General features: G+C 48.1%; 1 protein-coding gene across 1 annotated transcript; it reads left to right on the top strand.

Annotated features, from left to right (window-relative positions):
- The first annotated feature begins 2,326 nt into the window (after positions 1–2,326).
- Positions 2,327–20,141, top strand: LOC120063469 (progestin and adipoQ receptor family member 3-like). The gene is made up of 7 exons (XM_039013851.1): positions 2,327–2,465; positions 4,478–4,715; positions 5,127–5,289; positions 7,112–7,267; positions 15,327–15,524; positions 15,781–15,871; positions 16,129–20,141. Exons 1-7 carry the CDS (start codon positions 2,402–2,404, stop codon positions 16,269–16,271), a joined length of 1,053 nt encoding a protein of 350 aa, XP_038869779.1. The 5' UTR covers positions 2,327–2,401; the 3' UTR covers positions 16,272–20,141.
- Positions 20,142–21,724: the final 1,583 nt, after the last annotated feature.

The following is a 21,724-nucleotide window of genomic DNA, read 5'->3' as shown; positions in this document are numbered from 1 at the left end:
GATCTCACCCCGTGGGGTCAAAATGATCACAAGAACGGTGAGCAAAAATCCCAGAACCACACGGGGGGACCTAGTGAATGACCTGCAGAGAGCTGGGACCAAAGTAACAAAGCCTACCATCAGTAACACACTACGCCGCCAGGGACTCAAATCCTGCAGTACATGTACCAGTACATGTCCAGGCCCGTCTGAAGTTTGCTAGAGAGCATTTGGATGATCCAGAAGAAGATTGGGAGAATGTCATATGGTCAGATGAAACCAAAATAGAACTTTTTGGTAAAAACTCAACTCGTCGTGTTTGGAGGACAAAGAATTCTGAGTTGCATCCAAAGAACACCATACCTACTGTGAAGCATGGGGGTGGAAACATCATGCTTTGGGGCTGTTTTTCTGCAAAGGGACCAGGACGACTGATCCGTGTAAAGGAAAGAATGAATGGGGCCATGTATCGTGAGATTTTGAGTGAAAACCTCCTTCCATCAGCAAGGGCATTGAAGATGAAACGTGGCTGGGTCTTTCAGCATGACAATGATCCCAAACACACCACCCGGGCAACGAAGGAGTGGCTTCGTAAGAAGCATTTCAAGGTCCTGGAGTGGCCTAGCCAGTCTCCAGATCTCAACCCCATAGAAAATCTTTGGAGGGAGTTGAAAGTCCGTGTTGCCCAGCAACAGCCCCAAAACATCACTGCTCTAGAGGAGATCTGCATGGAGGAATGGGCCAAAATACCAGCAACAGTGTGTGAAAACCTTGTGAAGACTTACAGAAAACGTTTGACCTCTGTCATTGCCAACAAAGGGTATATAACAAAGTATTGAGATAAACTTTTGTTATTGACCAAATACTTATTTTCCACCATAATTTGCAAATAAATTCATTAAAAATCCTACAATGTGATTTTCTGGGAAAAAAAATCTAATTTTGTCTGTCATAGTTGAAGTGTACCTATGATGAAAATTACAGGCCTCTCTCATCTTTTTAAGTGAGAGAACTTGCACAATTGGTGGCTGACTAAATACTTTTTTGCCCCACTGTACAAGACAAATAGTAATTTGTAACATATCATACGAAATGGGTGATGGACATCCACAAATTAATATATGCCATACGAAATGTAATACGTCATACTAAATGGAGTGTTTCAGATTTACATACAGAATAATACGAAATTCTCTGAGACCAGGTTGGATTATGGCACTAGGTTTACTTCCTAAACATTGACATAGCATGCATTATTATCTTGGCATAGCAGTTGACAGTTAGTTGAAGTGGAGATGCTAAGAGGTACATTAGTAGTGCTAATGAAGAACACACACTCCCACAAAGGAATTAACTGACTGGGTGTAATGTAAAGACGGGATGGAGGAGGAGGAGAGGAGGGTGACAATGTGTGATTCTGCGCCTGAGGGTTCCTACTGTACAGCAGCAGGGCCATAGCTCACACCTGAAATGTCTGGAGAGAATTACAACGTCTCGATTGGAATGTGTGCCGACAACTGTGTGTCTGCAAATACTACCCAAGAAAGATGACAAACTCAGTGAACTCACACCACCACAAATTAAGTAAAATAATGTCAACTGTAAGGTAGCATATGCCGAGTTGCCTTTTTTGTATGCCATAGAGACAGATAGAGGACTCATCTTTGTATCTGTGCCATTATAGAGTCTGTGACAGCATGGGCAGCACCATTGAGGCAATCTCCATTTTGAAGTAGCCCATTTTCTTCTTCACAACAGTCTGATCCCTCCTTATGACCCGGTTGGACATGACTCCAACATGGTCATTAGGACAGACAAGCCAATGGAGTTGGAAGTCCCACCCAGTTGACTACATTAAAATGTTAGATGTCCTCAATGGTGCTGCCCATGCTATTTCAACCTTTTGGCCGCTAGAGGCCTTTATAATTCCCTGTGTTCTAGGCTTGCCATGTTAAGTTACCTATACGGTTATAAAATCCTATTTCTTTCTAGTTTATTTGTCCAAATATTATCGTAGGCTAGAAAAAATATTTATTGGCATCATCAATCAACATTTTATCAATGACTAAGATTGTTGAATTCGGATAATAACTGAGTGATAGGCTCGATTATATTATATTCTATGCTCATTGATAGCCATTTAATGAGAATTAGACATGATAACTACTAGTTGTTTTATCAGGTGGAAAGATAGTAACCTATCTGCGGCCTGACCACAGAAAAGCAAACGCAAACCTGCATTGATTTCAGCACTACAGCGCAAATAGTTTTTGGTTTTACATCAGGCAACTCAAACGAACGAATTTGACTGGGTCCATCACTGATGACGTCAGAGGAATTGATGATTTGGAAGATGGGAACCTGCTTGTGTTTTGATGTGTCTACTGTTGTTGTAAACGTGGCTATTACGAGGTCCAAATAAATGTACAGTAATTCATACAAGAAATATCTGAATGGCTCTAACTACGCGTACACCAAACTGAAAGGTAAGCTCTTTTGATCAGGATTTAGCCAGCTGTAAATAGCAACAGCTTCGCTAGCTAGCATGAGAGCTTGCTAGCTATCTACTTAGTTATTCCCAAATGCAGTTTATTGGCTAGTTTGCTGATTATAAAGCTAACTGATGTACGTTATACGTTGTAGCAAACCATCACCCGTTTAATCATTAGCTAACTGAATCAATACACATTGCTTTTTAATGGACTGATCAGTGATTAGCACAGATAGTTAGCTAGAATTTTAGCTAGCTACCGGTCAAGACGTGTCTTGTCGATACTCAAGGGTGTACATGCTAGCGGCTTAATTATAATTTTTAACTATGTTCAATTCATTGTATTTTAGTTCGTTGTATGTTTTACACTGTGAATAACAAGGGAAACATAATCACGTATCCATTCCAACAGATCTCAACAACTGATAATACCTTCAGAAAGTATTCATAGACCTTGACTTATTCCACATTGTGTTGTAACAGCCTGAATTGAACATTGATTAAATGTTTGTTTTTTTATCTCACCCGTCTGTCTACACACAGTACAACATAATGACAAAGTGAAAACTTGTTTTTAGACTTTTTTTTGCAAATGTATTGAAAATGAAATCGAGAAATATCTAATTGACATAAGTGTTCACACCCCTGAGTCAGTTAGAATGACCTTTGGCAGCGATTACCGCTGTCTTTCTGGGTCTCTTAAGAGTTCTTCAAACTTTGTCAAGTTGCTTGTTGATCATTGCTAGACACCATTTTTCAAGTCTCGCCTTAGATTTTCAAGTTGATTGTAAGTCAAAACTGTAACTAAACCACTCAAGAACATTCAATGTTGTCTTGTTAAGCAACTCCAGTGTATATTTGGCCTTGTGTTTTAGGTTATTGTCCTGCTGAAAGGTGAATGTGTCTCCCAGTGTGTGTTGGAAAGCAGACTGAACCAGGTTTTCCTGTAGGATTTTGTCTGTGTTTAGCTCTATCCCGTTTCTTTTTATCCTGAAATACTCCCCAGTCCTAGCCGATGACAAGCAAACCCATAAGATGATGCAGTCACCACCATCCTTAAAAAATATGAAGAGTGGTACTCTTCACAGTGATGTGTTGTATTTTCCCCAAACATAACGCTTTGTATTCAGGACAGAAAGTTAATTTCTTTGCCACATTTTTGCAGTATTACTTTAGTGCCTGCCTTGTGGAAAACAGGATGCATGTTTTGTAATATTTGTATTCTGTACAAGCTTCCTTCTTTTCACTCTGTCATTCAGGTTAGTATTGTGGAGTAACTACAATGTTGTTGATCCATCCTCAGTTTTCTCCTATCACAGCCATTAAACTCTAACTGTTTTAAACTCAACATTAGCCTCATGGTGAAATCCCTGAACGGTTTCCTTCCTCTCCGGCAACTAAGCTAGGAAGGACACCTGTATCTTTGTAGTGACTGGTTGTATTGATACACCATTCAACATGTAATTAATAACTTCACCATGCTCAAAGTGATATTCAATGTCTGCTTTTTTTAACCAATAGGTGCCCTTCTTTGCGAGGCATTGGAAAACCTTCCTGGTCTTTGTGGTTGTATCTGTGTTTGAAATTCACTGCTTAACTGAGGGACCTTACAGATAATTGTGTGTGTTGGGTACAGAGATGAGGTAGTCATTCAAAAATCATGTTACTCCTGAACTTATTTAGGCTTGCCATAACAAATGGGTTGAATACTTATTGACTCAAGACATTTCCGATTTTTCATTTTAAATTAATTTGTCAAAATGTCTAAACAAAATTCTACATTGACATTTTGGGGTATTGTGTGTAGGCCAGTGACACAACATCTAAATTTGATCCATTTTTACATTCAGGCTGTAACCCAACAAAATGTGGAAAAAGTCAAGTGGTATGAATGCTTTCTGAAAGCTCTGTATCTCTCTCTTTCATTCCAAACTACTAGCTAGGACTAGTTGTCTAAATACCTGACTGATTTCTGACTTAAAAGATGTCTCTCTCTCTCTCTCTCAGCAGATGACTGTGATGCAGCGGTGACACCTAAACGTTCCTGTAGTTCCACCATGCCTCAGAAGCTGATGAAGAGTGCCCACTACATCGAGCTGGGGGGGAGATACCAGTACTGGCCCGTGCTGGTCCCCAGAGGGATAAGGCTGTACACATACGAACAGATCCCAGTGTTCCTGAGGGATAACCCTTACATCACAGACGGCTACAGAGCCTACCTGCCCTCCAGGCTATGCATCAAAAGGTGGTTTTTAACATACACAACTAAATAACAGATGCATGGAACTTGCTCTGTGCAGTATGCTGAACTCATACAGATCTGGGCCACATTTAACTGTCAAATCCTTGATTCCTCTTGTCCTTGATTCTTCCATTACTCACCTCTCTCTCTCTCTGAGATCCAAGAGGAGAGATTTTGGAGCCTCTCCTCCAATGAGAAAGAGGGTAAAATTGAGGAAACAAGGACAGAGGAATCAAGAATTTGACAGCTTGTACATTTTTCAGACAGATCCTACCTAGGCCTAACACTTATACCATGTGTCACTTCCTGTAGTCTGTTCATCTTGCCCAATGAGACGGCGTATATCTGTGTTTACTTCCTGTAGTCTGTTCCTCTCTAAATGAGATGGCGAATATCTGTGTTTACTTCCTGTAGTCTGTTCATCCTGTCCAATGAGACAGTGAATATCTGGAGCCACCTGCTGGGCTTCCTGTTGTTCTTCACGCTGGGGATCTACGACATGGCGTCTGTGCTGCCTGCCACCGGGGCCTCCCGGGAGGACTATGTCATCTATTCCATAGGACTCTTCTGCTTCCAGGTGGGTACTATACCATACCTGGTGAGGTGCTTACTATACCATACCTGGTGAGGTGCTTACTATACCATACCTGGTGAGGTGCTTACTATACCATACCTGGTGAGGTGCTTACTATACCATACCTGGTGAGGTGCTTACTATACCATACCTGGTGAGGTGCTTACTATACCATACCTGGTGAGGTGCTTACTATACCATACCTGGTGAGGTGCTTACTATACCATACCTGGTGAGGTGCTTACTATACCATACCTGGTGAGGTGCTTACTATACCATACCTGGTGAGGTGCTTACTATACCATACCTGGTGAGGTGCTTACTATACCATACCTGGTGAGGTGCTTACTATACCATACCTGGTGAGGTGCTTACTATACCATACCTGGTGAGGTGCTTACTATACCATACCTGGTGAGGTGCTTACTATACCATACCTGGTGAGGTGCTTACTATACCATACCTGGTGAGGTGCTTACTATACCATACCTGGTGAGGTGCTTACTATACCATACCTGGTGAGGTGCTTACTATACCATACCTGGTGAGGTGCTTACTATACCATACCTGGTGAGGTGCTTACTATACCATACCCGGTGAGGTGCTTACTATACCATACCCGGTGAGGTGCTTACTATGCCATACCCGGTGAGGTGCTTACTATACCATACCCGGTGAGGTGCTTACTATACCATACCCGGTGAGGTGCTTACTATACCATACCCGGTGGGGTGCTTACTATGCCATACCCGGTGGGGTGTTTACTATGCCATACCCGGTGGGGTGTTTACTATGCCATACCCGGTGGGGTGCTTACTATGCCATACCCGGTGGGGTGTTTACTATACCATACCCGGTGAGGTGCTTACTATGCCATACCCGGTGGGGTGTTTACTATACCATACCCGGTGAGGTGCTTACTATGCCATACCCGGTGGGGTGTTTACTATACCATACCTGGTGGGGGAGTGAGTGACACTATACTGCCCTACAAAATGGCACAATGGATGAATCTCAATTGTATTTCCTTGATTCGTGTCCTCAACTCATTGCAAGAGGAAGTCAGAGGAGAGGAACCTCGTATTTTCTCCTCCAATTCGTTTTAAGAAGGAGATGAGGAGAGTACACAAGTAATCAAGAATATAGCCTACACCACTTCTCTGAGCGGTAACAGACAGTCAATCTGAATAGCCACTGCAACCAGATTCATATTCTAAGTTCCATGACCTTCAATGACCTTAGATAAGCCAAAATATGAGGAATGTAGCTTTCATTCAAAGCATTTCTTCTCTGAAATAGTTTTGTTCTCTCTGTTCAGCCGTTGTGTACGCTCCTCCTGACATAGTTTAATGAACTACTTCCCCTACTGTCAGAGCAGCTCACAGATTACTGCACCTGTACATAGCCTATCTATAATTTAGCCCAAACAACTACCTCTTCCCCTACTGTATTTATTTATTTTGCTCCTTTGCACCCCATTATTTCTATCTCTACTTGGCACATTCTTCCACTGCAAATCAACCATTCCAGTGTTTTACTTGCTATATTGTATTTACTTCGCCACCATGGCCTTTTTTTTTTTTGGCCTTCACCTCCCTTATCTCACCTCATTTGCTCACATTGTATATAGACTTATTTTTCTACTGTATTATTGACTGTATGTTTGTTTTACTCCATGTGTAGCTCTGTGTTGTTGTATGTGTCGAACTGCTTTGCTTTATCTTGGCCAGGTCGCAATTGTAAATGAGAACTTGTTCTCAACTTGCCTACCTGGTTAAATAAAGGTGGGGGGGGGGAAAAATGACATGGTCTCTGCTCTGTCCAGCTCTGTATGCTGTGCTCTGTGGGATACCACCTGTTCTGCTGTCACCGCTCAGAGAAGACCAGTCGCCGCTGGATGGCTCTGGACTACGCTGGCATCTCCATAGGCATCCTGGGCTGCTACGTACCTGGGGTCTTCTACGCATTCTACTGCAATAACGTATGTAACAAACTTCTAACCACGTAAAACGCTTTTCCTTGCTGTTACCTCACTTGACTTTCCCCAGCTGTAGTTCAGTTTGCATGAAATCCACAACTTCCGGGACAGCTTGACATGTAAAGGGTTTTGTGTACGAGGTGAGGTGTAGTAGTGTGGATGGGTTTAGGTTTGATAGGAGTCGATATAATCCATCCAGTGGGGATCGTTTACCTGGCCTGAACAGCACCCTCTGAAGGAGGCCTCAGTCAACACGTTATCCCGCTTCTGTTGGGGGCATCATCAGCTGTTATCCTGCTTCTGTTGGGGGGCATCAGCTGTTATCCCGCTTCTGTTGGGGGGCATCAGCTGTTATCCTGCTTCTGTTGGGGGGCATCATCAGCTGTTATCCTGCTTCTGTTGGGGGGCATCATCAGCTGTTATCCTGCTTCTGTTGGGGGGCATCATCAGCTGTTATCCTGCTTCTGTTGGGGGGCATCATCATCAGCTGTTATCCCGCTTCTGTTGGGGGGCATCAGCTGTTATCCCACTTCTGTTGGGGGGCATCATCAGCTGTTATCCCGCTTCTGTTGGGGGCATCGTCAGCTGTTATCCTGCTTCTGGTGGGGGCATCATCAGCTGTTATCCTGCTTCTGTTGGGGGGCATCATCAGCTGTTATCCCACTTCTGTTGGGGGGCATCATCAGCTGTTATCCCGCTTCTGTTGGGGGGCATCATCAGCTGTTATCCCGCTTCTGTTGGGGGCATCATCAGCTGTTATCCCGCTTCTGTTGGGGGCATCATCATCAGCTGTTATCCCGCTTCTGTTGGGGGCATCATCAGCTGTTATCCTGCTTCTGTTGGGGGCATCATCAGCTGTTATCCTGCTTCTGTTGGGGGCATCATCAGCTGTTATCCTGCTTCTGTTGGGGGCATCAGCTGTTATCCTGCTTCTGTTGGGGGGCATCATCAGCTGTTATCCCGCTTCTGTTGGGGGGCATCATCAGCTGTTATCCCGCTTCTGTTGGGGGCATCATCAGCTGTTATCCTGCTTCTGTTGGGGGGCATCATCAGCTGTTATCCTGCTTCTGTTGGGGGGCATCAGCTGTTATCCCGCTTCTGTTGGGGGGCATCATCAGCTGTTATCCCGCTTCTGTTGGGGGGCATCATCAGCTGTTATCCCGCTTCTGTTGGGGGGCATCATCAGCTGTTATCCCGCTTCTGTTGGGGGCATCATCAGCTGTTATCCCGCTTCTGTTGGGGGCATCATCAGCTGTTATCCCGCTTCTGTTGGGGGCATCATCAGCTGTTATCCCGCTTCTGTTGGGGGGCATCATCAGCTGTTATCCCGCTTCTGTTGGGGGGCATCATCAGCTGTTATCCCGCTTCTGTTGGGGGGCATCATCAGCTGTTATCCCGCTTCTGTTGGGGGGCATCATCAGCTGTTATCCCGCTTCTGTTGGGGGGCATCATCAGCTGTTATCCCGCTTCTGTTGGGGGGCATCATCAGCTGTTATCCCGCTTCTGTTGGGGGGCATCATCAGCTGTTATCCCGCTTCTGTTGGGGGCATCATCCGCTGTTATCCCGCTTCTGTTGGGGGCATCATCCGCTGTTATCCCGCTTCTGTTGGGGGGCATCATCAGCTGTTATCCCGCTTCTGTTGGGGGGCATCATCAGCTGTTATCCCGCTTCTGTTGGGGGCATCATCATCAGCTGTTATCCTGCTTCTGTTGGGGGCATCATCATCAGCTGTTATCCTGCTTCTGTTGGGGGGCATCAGCTGTTATCCCGCTTCTGTTGGGGGGCATCATCAGCTGTTATCCTGCTTCTGTTGGGGGCATCATCAGCTGTTATCCTGCTTCTGTTGGGGGCATCATCAGCTGTTATCCTGCTTCTGTTGGGGGCATCATCAGCTGTTATCCTGCTTCTGTTGGGGGCATCGTCAGCTGTTATCCTGCTTCTGTTGGGGGCATCGTCAGCTGTTATCCTGCTTCTGTTGGGGGCATCGTCAGCTGTTATCCTGCTTCTGTTGGGGGGCATCGTCAGCTGTTATCCCGCTTCTGTTGGGGGGCATCATCAGCTGTTATCCTGCTTCTGTTGGGGGCATCATCAGCTGTTATCCTGCTTCTGTTGGGGGCATCACTTGCGCAGGAGAAATGGAGCAAGAGCTGCCGTTCTGAAAAAAGGGCAAACAGAATTTCACTAGGAATGAAGACACTTACGGATTTCCTGGCACTGACCAGCTGGGCTAGTAGACTGCGATTTCTACTAGCCTCGGTAACATTCGGGTTCAATATCTGTGCCATACGATGTTTGAAAATTCCCGAATTTTAGTGGTCTGTTGGGCTAGTTGGTAATTGTTAAAGACTCCAGCCACCCAAGCAATAGACAGGTCTCTCTCTTTCTGCATGGAAAGCCGTACCTGAGCAACAAGTCTGACACCAACAGGCTCCTGAACACCTTCTATCCCCAAGCCTGCTAAGACTGCTAAATACCTAACAGAATGGCTACACAGACTATCTGATTTGACCCTTATTTTATTTTTGCACATTGTATATAGCTACTGACCCTGGAACTGAGCCTGTATGTAGCTACTGACCCTGGAACTGTGCCTATATGTAGCTACTGACCCTGGAACTGAGCCTGTATATAGCTACTGACCCTGGAACTGAGCCTGTATATAGCTACTGACCCTGGAACTGAGCCTGTATATAGCTACTGACCCTGGAACTGAGCCTGTATATAGCTACTGACCCTGGAACTGAGCCTGTATATAGCTACTGACCCTGGAACTGAGCCTGTATATAGCTACTGACCCTGGAACTGAGCCTGTATATAGCTACTGACCCTGGAACTGAGCCTGTATATAGCTACTGACCCTGGAACTGAGCCTGTATATAGCTACTGACCCTGGAACTGAGCCTGTATATAGCTACTGACCCTGGAACTGAGCCTGTATATAGCTTACTTACTTCTCGTGTTCTTATTTCTCATGTATTATATTATTATTATGGGAAAGAGCCGGAAAGAAATGTTTTTCACTGTACAGTCTGAAAAGTACTGACCTCGGGCTAGCGGGCTGGCTTCACTGACCTCGGGCTAGCCGGCTGGCTTCACTGACCTCGGGCTGGCTTCACTGACCTCGGGCTAGCCGGCTGGCTTCACTGACCTCGGGCTAGCCGGTTGGCTTCACTGACCTCGGGCTAGCGGGCTGGCTTCACTGACCTCGGGCTAGCCGGCTGGCTTCACTGACCTCGGGCTGGCTTCACTGACCTCGGGCTAGCCGGCTGGCTGCACTGACATCGGGCTAGCCGGCTGGCTTCACTGACATCGGGCTAGCCGGCTGGCTTCACTGACCTCGGGCTAGCCGGCTGGCTTCACTGACCTCGGGCTAGCCGGCTGGCTTCACTGACCTCGGGCTAGCCGGCTGGCTTCACTGACCTCGGGCTAGCCGGCTGGCTTCACTGACCTCGGGCTAGCCGGCTGGCTTCACTGACCTCGGGCTGGCTTCACTGACCTCGGGCTAGCCGGCTGGCTTCACTGACCTCGGGCTAGCGGGCTGGCATCACTGACCTCGGGCAGGCTTTACTAACCTCAGGCTAGCGGGCTTGCTTCACTGACCTCAGGCTAGCGGGCTTGCTTCACTGACCTCAGGCTAGCGGGCTTGCTTCACTGACCTCGGGCTAGCCGGCAGGCTTTACTAACCTCAGGCTAGCGGGCTGGCTTCACTGACCTCAGGCAGGCTTTACTGACCTCGGGCTAGCCGGCAGGCTTTACTAACCTCAGGCTAGCGGGCTTGCTTCACTGACCTCAGGCTAGCGGGCTTGCTTCACTGACCTCGGGCTAGCCGGCTGGCTTTACTAACCTCAGGCTAGCGGGCTGGCTTCACTGACCTCAGGCAGGCTTTACTGACCTCGGGCTAGCCGGCAGGCTTTACTAACCTCAGGCTAGCGGGCTTGCTTCACTGACCTCAGGCTAGCGGGCTTGCTTCACTGACCTCAGGCTAGCGGGCTTGCTTCACTGACCTCGGGCTAGCCGGCTGGCTTTACTAACCTCAGGCTAGCGGGCGGGCTTCACTGACCTCAGGCTAGCGGGCTGGCTTTACTAACCTCAGGCTAGCCGGCTGGCTTCACTGACCTCAGGCTAGCCGGCTGGCTTCACTGACCTCAGGCTAGCCGGCTGGCTTCACTGACCTCAGGCTAGCCGGCTGGCTTCACTGACCTCAGGCTAGCCGGCTGGCTTCACTGACCTCAGGCTAGCGGGCAGGCTTCACTGACCTCGGGCAGGCTTCACTGACCTCGGGCAGGCTTCACTGACCTCAGGCTAGCGGGCTGGCTTCACTGACCTCGGGCTGGCTTCACTGACCTCGGGCTAGCCGGCTGGCTTCACTGACCTCGGGCAGGCTTCACTGACCTCGGGCTAGCCGGCTGGCTTCACTGACCTCGGGCTAGCCGGCTGGCTTCACTGACCTCGGGCTAGCCGGCTGGCTTCACTGACCTCGGGCTAGCCGGCTGGCTTCACTGACCTCGGGCTAGCCGGCTGGCTTCACTGACCTCAGGCTAGCGGGCTGGCTTCACTGACCTCAGGCTAGCGGGCTGGCTTCACTGACCTCGGGCAGGCTTCACTGACCTCGGGCTAGCCGGCTGGCTTCACTGACCTCGGGCAGGCTTCACTGACCTCAGGCTAGCGGGCTGGCATCACTGACCTCGGGCAGGCTTCACTGACCTCAGGCTAGCGGGCAGGCTTCACTGACCTCAGGCAGGCTTCACTGACCTCGGGCTAGCCGGCTGGCTTCACTGACCTCGGGCTAGCCGGCTGGCTTCACTGACCTCGGGCTAGCGGGCTGGCTTCACTGACCTCGGACTAGCCGGCTGGCTTCACTGACCTCGGGCTGGCTTCACTGACCTCGGGCTAGCTGGCTGGCTTCACTGACCTCGGGCTAGCCGGCTGGCTTCACTGACCTCGGGCAGGCTTCACTGACCTCGGGCTAGCGGGCTGGCATCACTGACCTCGGGCAGGCTTTACTAACCTCAGGCTAGCGGGCAGGCTTTACTAACCTCAGGCTAGCGGGCTTGCTTCACTGACCTCAGGCTAGCGGGCTTGCTTCACTGACCTCGGGCTAGCCGGCAGGCTTTACTAACCTCAGGCTAGCGGGCTGGCTTCACTGACCTCAGGCAGGCTTTACTGACCTCGGGCTAGCCGGCAGGCTTTACTAACCTCAGGCTAGCGGGCTTGCTTCACTGACCTCAGGCTAGCGGGCTTGCTTCACTGACCTCGGGCTAGCCGGCTGGCTTTACTAACCTCAGGCTAGCGGGCTGGCTTCACTGACCTCAGGCAGGCTTTACTGACCTCGGGCTAGCCGGCAGGCTTTACTAACCTTAGGCTAGCGGGCTTGCTTCACTGACCTCAGGCTAGCGGGCTTGCTTCACTGACCTCGGGCTAGCCGGCTGGCTTTACTAACCTCAGGCTAGCGGGCTGGCTTCACTGACCTCAGGCTAGCGGGCTGGCTTTACTAACCTCAGGCTAGCCGGCTGGCTTCACTGACCTCAGGCTAGCCGGCTGGCTTCACTGACCTCAGGCTAGCGGGCTGGCTTCACTGACCTCAGGCTAGCGGGCTGGCTTCACTGACCTCGGGCAGGCTTCACTGACCTCGGGCTAGCCGGCTGGCTTCACTGACCTCGGGCAGGCTTCACTGACCTCAGGCTAGCGGGCTGGCTTCACTGACCTCGGGCTGGCTTCACTGACCTCGGGCTAGCCAGCTGGCTTCACTGACCTCGGGCAGGCTTCACTGACCTCGGGCTAGCCGGCTGGCTTCACTGACCTCGGGCTAGCCGGCTGGCTTCACTGACCTCAGGCTAGCGGGCTGGCTTCACTGACCTCAGGCTAGCGGGCTGGCTTCACTGACCTCAGGCTAGCGGGCTGGCTTCACTGACCTCAGGCTAGCGGGCTGGCTTCACTGACCTCAGGCTAGCGGGCTGGCTTCACTGACCTCAGGCTAGCGGGCAGGCTTCACTGACCTCGGGCTAGCCGGCTGGCTTCACTGACCTCGGGCAGGCTTCACTGACCTCAGGCTAGCGGGCAGGCTTCACTGACCTCAGGCTAGCGGGCAGGCTTCACTGACCTCAGGCTAGCGGGCAGGCTTCACTGACCTCAGGCTAGCGGGCAGGCTTCACTGACCTCAGGCTAGCGGGCAGGCTTCACTGACCTCAGGCTAGCGGGCAGGCTTCACTGACCTCAGGCTAGCGGGCAGGCTTCACTGACCTCAGGCTAGCGGGCAGGCTTCACTGACCTCAGGCTAGCGGGCAGGCTTCACTGACCTCAGGCTAGCGGGCAGGCTTCACTGACCTCAGGCTAGCGGGCAGGCTTCACTGACCTCAGGCTAGCGGGCTTGCTTCACTGACCTCGGGCTAGCGGGCAGGCTTCACTGACCTCGGGCTAGCGGGCTGGCTTCACTGACCTCGGGCTAGCGGGCTTGCTTCACTGACCTCGGGCTAGCGGGCTTGCTTCACTGACCTCGGGCTAGCGGGCAGGCTTCACTGACCTCAGGCTAGCGGGCAGGCTTCACTGACCTCAGGCTAGCGGGCTTGCTTCACTGACCTCAGGCTAGCGGGCAGGCTTCACTGACCTCAGGCTAGCGGGCAGGCTTCACTGACCTCAGGCTAGCGGGCAGGCTTCACTGACCTCAGGCTAGCGGGCAGGCTTCACTGACCTCAGGCTAGCGGGCAGGCTTCACTGACCTCGGGCTAGCGGGCAGGCTTCACTGACCTCGGGCTAGCGGGCTGGCTTCACTGACCTCGGGCTAGCGGGCAGGCTTCACTGACCTCGGGCTAGCGGGCAGGCTTCACTGACCTCGGGCTAGCGGGCAGGCTTCACTGACCTCAGGCTAGCGGGCAGGCTTCACTGACCTCAGGCTAGCGGGCAGGCTTCACTGACCTCGGGCTAGCGGGCTGGCTTCACTGACCTCAGGCTAGCGGGCAGGCTTCACTGACCTCAGGCTAGCGGGCTGGCTTCATTTTCCATCCCTGCATCTTTGTTCTGAACAGTTCTGTTTGACTCCTTAAGGACTCTCGTGTAGTAGTGGAGCCTACTTTCTCAGCTTTCACCATTTCTACATGGTGACCCTTGAAAAGAGTTCATTGAATGTATCACTTGAAATGCATTGTTCCCATCAAAAATAATACATGTTTCAGTTCATTGCTGCTCTGTACTGCTGAAAGAAAACCACTTAGACTTGGAAGTGTGGCCCGTCGGTTCCTTCTCCAGCCACCCCTCACGTGTTTCTGTCAGAGTTCTGGCGGCACCGCCAGTTAGCTTTTTCCCCCGCATATTGGAAGTGCTGGGTTATTGTGCCCCCCAGAACGCGGCTGAAATCTGCTCCAGTCAGAACCAGATGGCTGCGGTCCATCACTCCTGTTTACCCACCATATGACATTCACACATAGGGGAGACAACCATCTCCTCCCCTGCCTACCATGACTTCTCCACTCTGGGTGAATACTCAGCCGAGTCCCCAAAGAAAAAAGGTCTGGGTTTAAAAAAATACATCTGTTTTTAGTAATATAACTGAAATACAATGAAGTCACGCTTTGTGGAATGGGTTTATGAGGGATGGAAAATACTTGAAGTGTATATCCCAGTAGTCCTGTGTGTTGGTATTTTCCTTGTGAAAATGAAATCCCTGTGAATTCCACTCAAATTGGCAAGCGAGGGTATCTGAATAAATGCCCTGGAAAAGTATAGTTTATTTTTTAAACACTTGAAGAATATATAGGTCTACTTAATTAACAGGTGCAACACATTTCATATCCTCAGACCTTTGTGTGAGACATTGGGTGTATAAATATATTTTTTTGATTTAACTAGGCAAGTCAGTTAAGAACAAATTCTTATTTACAATGACGGCCAAACCCCGGGCGATGCTGGGCCATTTGTGCGCCACCCAATCACGTCCGGTTGTGATACAGCCTGGATTCGAACCAGGGTCTGTAGTGACGCCTGTGCCACTCGGGAGCCCCCCCCAGCAAATCAATCCATTTCTATTGTAAAAATTGACAATATCTGTTCTATTCCTTCTCATGTCAGTACTGGCGTCAGGTGTACCTGGTGACGGTGCTAGCTATGATCCTGGCGGTGTTCTTTGCCCAGATCCACCCCCACTACCTCAGCAAGCAGTGGCAGCGGCTCCGCTCCATTCTCTTCTGCAGCGTGGCCGGCTACGGCCTCATCCCCACCGTACACTGGGTCTGGCTCAACGGGGGCTTCTCTTCGGAGCTCGTACAGGTCAGCTAACTAATAGCCTACTGTCTCCAAAGGACTCTAAACTTTAAGGGCTGGTTTCCCGGACACTGATTAAGGCTCGTTCTGGACACCATCATCTGCTCAGTGGAGTATCTGTATTTTAGCCCAGGATACGACCTAAACTGTGTCTAGGAAACTACCCCTACGGGTCTTTTTCTAAATGTCACTCCTTGAATCGTCCCCTAGCGGACTACACCCAATGCAACTACACATTATCTAATATTCTTCTTATCTCCAGTCTTTTATTCCTCGTGTTCTGGGGATGTACGTGATCGCTGCCTTAGCCTTCATCTTCTACGTCTCGAAGGTCCCTGAACGCTACTTCCCAGGTACGCTCACGACTTTGAGTTCTTCCTCTCTTTACTTGCATCCTCTCGCCTTTTTCTTGGAAAAAGATTTGGAGAAGGTGTGAGTGGACTTTAGTCCGTCTCCTTTAAAATGGTTGAGAATTAAGCGGGGAGATGGAATCACAGGAAAAAATTGAGCCTAGATGACATTTCAGGTCCCTTGTTATGGTTAGGAAACCATGCATTCTTTAATGTTTTTTGTAAACCCATCATAACCATGCCTTTGCGTCTTCCCTCAGGTCAGTTGAACTACCTGGGCTCCAGCCACCAGGTGTGGCATGTTCTGGTCATTGTGATGTTCTACTGGTGGCACCAGGCTGCCCTCTTCATCTTAACGCACCGCCACAGCCACCCCTGCCCAGACTACACTGTGCACACCTAGGACTGCCCAGAGTAAACTACCCCCGGGCAGACTAGGACTGCCCAGAGTAAACTACCCCCAAGCAGACTAGGACTGCCCAGAGTAAACTACCCCCGGGCAGACTAGGACTGCCCAGAGTAAACTACCCCCAAGCAGACTAGGACTGCCCAGAGTAAACTACCCCCAAGCAGACTAGGACTGCCCAGGCAGACTATGACCTAGGACTGCCCAAGCTACCCCCAGCATGACGAGGACTGCCCAGGCTACCCCTAGTGTAACAGAGTAGGCCTCGTCCAGGCCCATCCCTGGGCTCGAACCTGGACCCTTCTGCACAACACTCACAAAGCAGCGTTACGTCACCCCACACAAATAACTACTTCAAGGACTGCTGCTACAAAGACAGATGGACGGAGCCAGAATAAGCTTGGGATCCCACTTCTGCCACCATGGAGCGGCCATGCCAGAGACAGACCAAGGCAGTACCAACCACAACAAGTCAAATCCCACCCAGTCAACCATTTTGAAATGCTTTGGATAATAGCATCTACTAAATAGAATATATTATGAAATGCTCCGGTGACTGGCTGCAGGATCTTTAGGTAGTGGGATGATGTCACACTACTGAATGAAATGCTCCGGTGACTGGCTGCAGGATCTTTAGGTAGTGGGATGATGTCACACTACTGAATGAAATGCTCTGGTGACTGGCTGCAGGATCTTTAGGTAGTGGGATGATGTCACACTACTGAATGAAATGCTCCGGTGACTGGCTGCAGGATCTTTAGGTAGTGGGATGATGTCACACTACTGAATGAAATGCTCCGGTGACTGGCTGCAGGATCTTTATGTAGTGGGATGATGTCACACTACTGAATGAAATGCTCTGGTGACTGGCTGCAGGATCTTTAGGTAGTGGGATGATGTCACACTACTGAATGAAATGCTCTGGTGACTGGCTGCAGGATCTTTAGCTAGTGGGATGATGTCACACTACTGAATGAAATGCTCTGGTGACTGGCTGCAGGATCTTTAGGTAGTGGGATGATGTCACACTACTGAATGAAATGCTCTGGTGACTGGCTGCAGGATCTTTAGGTAGTGGGATGATGTCACACTGAATGAAATGCTCTGGTGACTGGCTGCAGGATCTTTAGGTAGTGGGATGATGTCACACTACTGAATGAAATGCTCTGGTGACTGGCTGCAGGATCTTTAGGTAGTGGGATGATGTCACACTACTGAATGAAATGCTCTGGTGACTGGCTGCAGGATCTTTAGGTAGTGGGATGATGTCACACTACTGAATGAAATGCTCTGGTGACTGGCTGCAGGATCTTTAGGTAGTGGGATGATGTCACACTACTGAATGGAATGCTCCGGTGACTGGCTGCAGGATCTTTAGGTAGTGGGATGATGTCACACTACTGAATGAAATGCTCCGGTGACTGGCTGCAGGATCTTTAGGTAGTGGGATGATGTCACACTACTGAATGAAATGCTCCGGTGACTGGCTGCAGGATCTTTAGGTAGTGGGATGATGTCACACTACTGAATGGAATGCTCCGGTGACTGGCTGCAGGATCTTTAGGTAGTGGGATGATGTCACACTACTGAATGGAATGCTCCGGTGACTGGCTGCAGGATCTTTAGGTAGTGGGATGATGTCACACTACTGAATGAAATGCTCTGGTGACTGGCTGTAGGATCTTTAGGTAGTGGGATGATGTCACACTACTGAATGAAATGCTCCGGTGACTGGCTGCAGGATCTTTAGGTAGTGGGATGATGTCACACTACTGAATGAAATGCTCTGGTGACTGGCTGCAGGATCTTTAGGTAGTGGGATGATGTCACACTACTGAATGAAATGCTCTGGTGACTGGCTGCAGGATCTTTAGGTAGTGGGATGATGTCACACTGAATGAAATGCTCTGGTGACTGGCTGCAGGATCTTTAGGTAGTGGGATGATGTCACACTACTGAATGAAATGCTCTGGTGACTGGCTGCAGGATCTTTAGGTAGTGGGATGATGTCACACTACTGAATGAAATGCTCTGGTGACTGGCTGCAGGATCTTTAGGTAGTGGGATGATGTCACACTACTGAATGAAATGCTCTGGTGACTGGCTGCAGGATCTTTAGGTAGTGGGATGATGTCACACTACTGAATGGAATGCTCCGGTGACTGGCTGCAGGATCTTTAGGTAGTGGGATGATGTCACACTACTGAATGAAATGCTCCGGTGACTGGCTGCAGGATCTTTAGGTAGTGGGATGATGTCACACTACTGAATGAAATGCTCCGGTGACTGGCTGCAGGATCTTTAGGTAGTGGGATGATGTCACACTACTGAATGGAATGCTCCGGTGACTGGCTGCAGGATCTTTAGGTAGTGGGATGATGTCACACTACTGAATGGAATGCTCCGGTGACTGGCTGCAGGATCTTTAGGTAGTGGGATGATGTCACACTACTGAATGAAATGCTCTGGTGACTGGCTGTAGGATCTTTAGGTAGTGGGATGATGTCACACTACTGAATGAAATGCTCCGGTGACTGGCTGCAGGATCTTTAGGTAGTGGGATGATGTCACACTACTGAATGAAATGCTCTGGTGACTGGCTGCAGGATCTTTAGGTAGTGGGATGATGTCACACTACTGAATGAAATGCTCTGGTGACTGGCTGTAGGATCTTTAGGTAGTGGGATGATGTCACACTACTGAATGAAATGCTCCGGTGACTGGCTGCAGGATCTTTAGGTAGTGGGATGATGTCACACTACTGAATGAAATGCTCTGGTGACTGGCTGCAGGATCTTTAGGTAGTGGGATGATGTCACACTACTTTGCTCCAGGTGTAGGTTGACCAAGCGCACAGACTCGGCCTGAAAGCTGGCATTGGGAACAACAATACGATACTCCCGAGACTAATTCTACTTAGCTAGTTGTTTGTAGCTGGAGCAGCAGTGTTTACTCCAGGCCTGGTACTGCCCCCCCCCCCCCCCCCCCTTTTTCCAATCTGCTGCTACAGGAACACACCTAAAGCACTCGCAAGGTCCTTCCTCTTTCTCTGAACAACATCCTGTTAACTGTTCATACAGATGTGTACTGTGTGTTTTTTTTAAAGTGAACAATGTTTTGTAGTCTCTTAATTAAGTGCTTATCCTGATCCTATACCAGGTAGCACTTCTGATTTATATATTTTAACATTTTCTTGTTAGTAACGAAGAGACTTAATTTGAACTGCATCAGTATTCACTGATGGTATAACACTGAGGTGTGTGAAACACTTCACAGGGCAGTGAAGAAATATGACAACTTAACTTTGATTAAAAGCAATCATGTTGGGGAGCTTATATTGGCTGAAGTGGTTCCCGCTGAATGTACTCAGACCCCCTGCCTTATTCCACATGTTGTGTTAAAGCCTGAAATATATTTAATACACATTTTGAATGCTGTCACCCATCTACACACACTACCCCATAATGAAAACGTGTTTTGGGGAAATGTTAGCTAATTTATTGAAAAGTGAAAAACAGAAATATCTAATTTACATAAGTATTCAACCCCCTGAGTCAATACATGTTAGAATCACCTTTGGAAGCGAATACAGCTGTGAGTCTTTCTGGGTAAGTCGCTAAGAGCTTTGCCCAGCTGAATTGTACAATATTTGCACATCATTTTTTTAACAAATTCTTTAAACTCTGTCAAGTTGGTTGTTCATCATTGCTAGACAGCCATGTTCAAGTCTTGCCATGGATTTTAATGCTGATTTAAGTCCAAACTAACTCAGCCACATTCAATGTCGTCTTGGTAAGCAACTGTAGTGTATATTTGGCCTTGTGTTTTAGGTTATTGTCCTGCTGAAAGGTGAATGTGTCTCCCAGAAAGCAGACTGAACCAGGTTTTCCTCTGTTTAGATATATCCTGTTTCTTTTTATCCTAAAAAAAAAACTCCCTAGTCCTTGCCAATGACAAACATACCCATAACATGATGCAGCCACCACCATACTTGATGTTGTTTGCTCCAAACATAATGCTTTGTATTCAGGACAAATATTTTTTATTCTGTACAGGCTTCCTTTTCATGCTAGTATTGTAGAGTAACTACAATGTTGTTGATCCATCCTCAGTTTTCTATCATAGTGAAATCCCTGAATGGTTTCCTTCCTCACCGGTAACTAAGCTAGGAAGGACACCTGTATCTTTGCGTATCGATACACCATCCAAGGTGTAATTAATAACTTCAACATATTCCAAGTTGTTTTTTACCCATCTACTAGGTTCCCTTCTTTACGAGACATTGGAAAACCTCCCTGGTCTGTGTTTGAAATTACCTGCTCGACTGAGGGACCTTACAGTAATCCTATGTAATGTATGTGTGGGGTAGTCATTAAAAAAAAATCACAATTATGGCACACAGAGTCCATGCAACTTTATGACATGTTAAGCAAATTTGTACTCCTGAACTTGTTTAGGCTTTCCATAACAAAGGGGTTGAATACTTATTGACTCAAGACATTTCCGATTTTCATGTTTTGTAAAAAATATAATTCAATATTATGGGGGTATTGTGCGTAGACCAGTGACACAATCTCAATTTTATTCATTTTAAAATTCAGGCTGTAACAGTGTAAAAAGTCAAAGGGGTGTGAATGCTTTGGATGGATCTTTCGTTATGAATCTAGGCCTAATTAGACTTTGAAGAAAAATAAGTGAAATAAAAAGGAAACTTTTTGGTTTTCACAATAGTGGAATCAAGTATTTAAGAATCTCTTTGAATGTATGCGCTCCTTTTGAACTTGGCTATATATATATATGTTGTAATGTCATTGACAACCGTACTGTAGCCCTTTGTTATGCATTGATTTTGTTTGGGATAGTCACTGACTTATGAACGCATTACACTGTGCAGCATTGTAGCAAATGACACTTAGGTCTAACTATCAGTAGGAATATGTATAAACATATGCTGTTCAGGAGGCTAACAAAACAATGCTCATATGATGTGCTATTTGACTGTGTTGTCTGTTTTCTTGATCTGTTAGACTGCTGGGACCTTGTTAGTGTTAAGCTACAGGTGACATAGACCCTGTCTGCCTTAGAGGATAAAGCTACAGTCATGTGTTTTAGTTATTTCTATTGAAAACCCTACTAGGGTTATGTGCAATGACAATGTTTTGTAAATGTGTAATATTTAACCTTAAAGTTGTAGAATGACAAGCTTGTATTTTTCTCACTATTTATAAAATACTACCCTTGTGAACAGGTTTATACATGGGATCTGGGCGTGTAATGATAAAGCATCTCTGAGTAGGACTGCTGATCTAGGATCAAGTCTCGCTGGTCCATGTAATCTTCATTATAATCTAAAACTGATCCTAGATCAGTAATCCTACTCTGAGACGCTGTAAGAATACAGGTCTTGGAAGTGTCTAAAATCCATTTTGTCGTAGGTCTTACTTTCTATG

This window comes from Salvelinus namaycush, chromosome 18, assembly GCF_016432855.1.
Source record: "Salvelinus namaycush isolate Seneca chromosome 18, SaNama_1.0, whole genome shotgun sequence".
NCBI classification, from domain to species: domain Eukaryota; kingdom Metazoa; phylum Chordata; class Actinopteri; order Salmoniformes; family Salmonidae; genus Salvelinus; species Salvelinus namaycush.
This window is presented reverse-complemented; position numbering and strand designations above follow the sequence as displayed.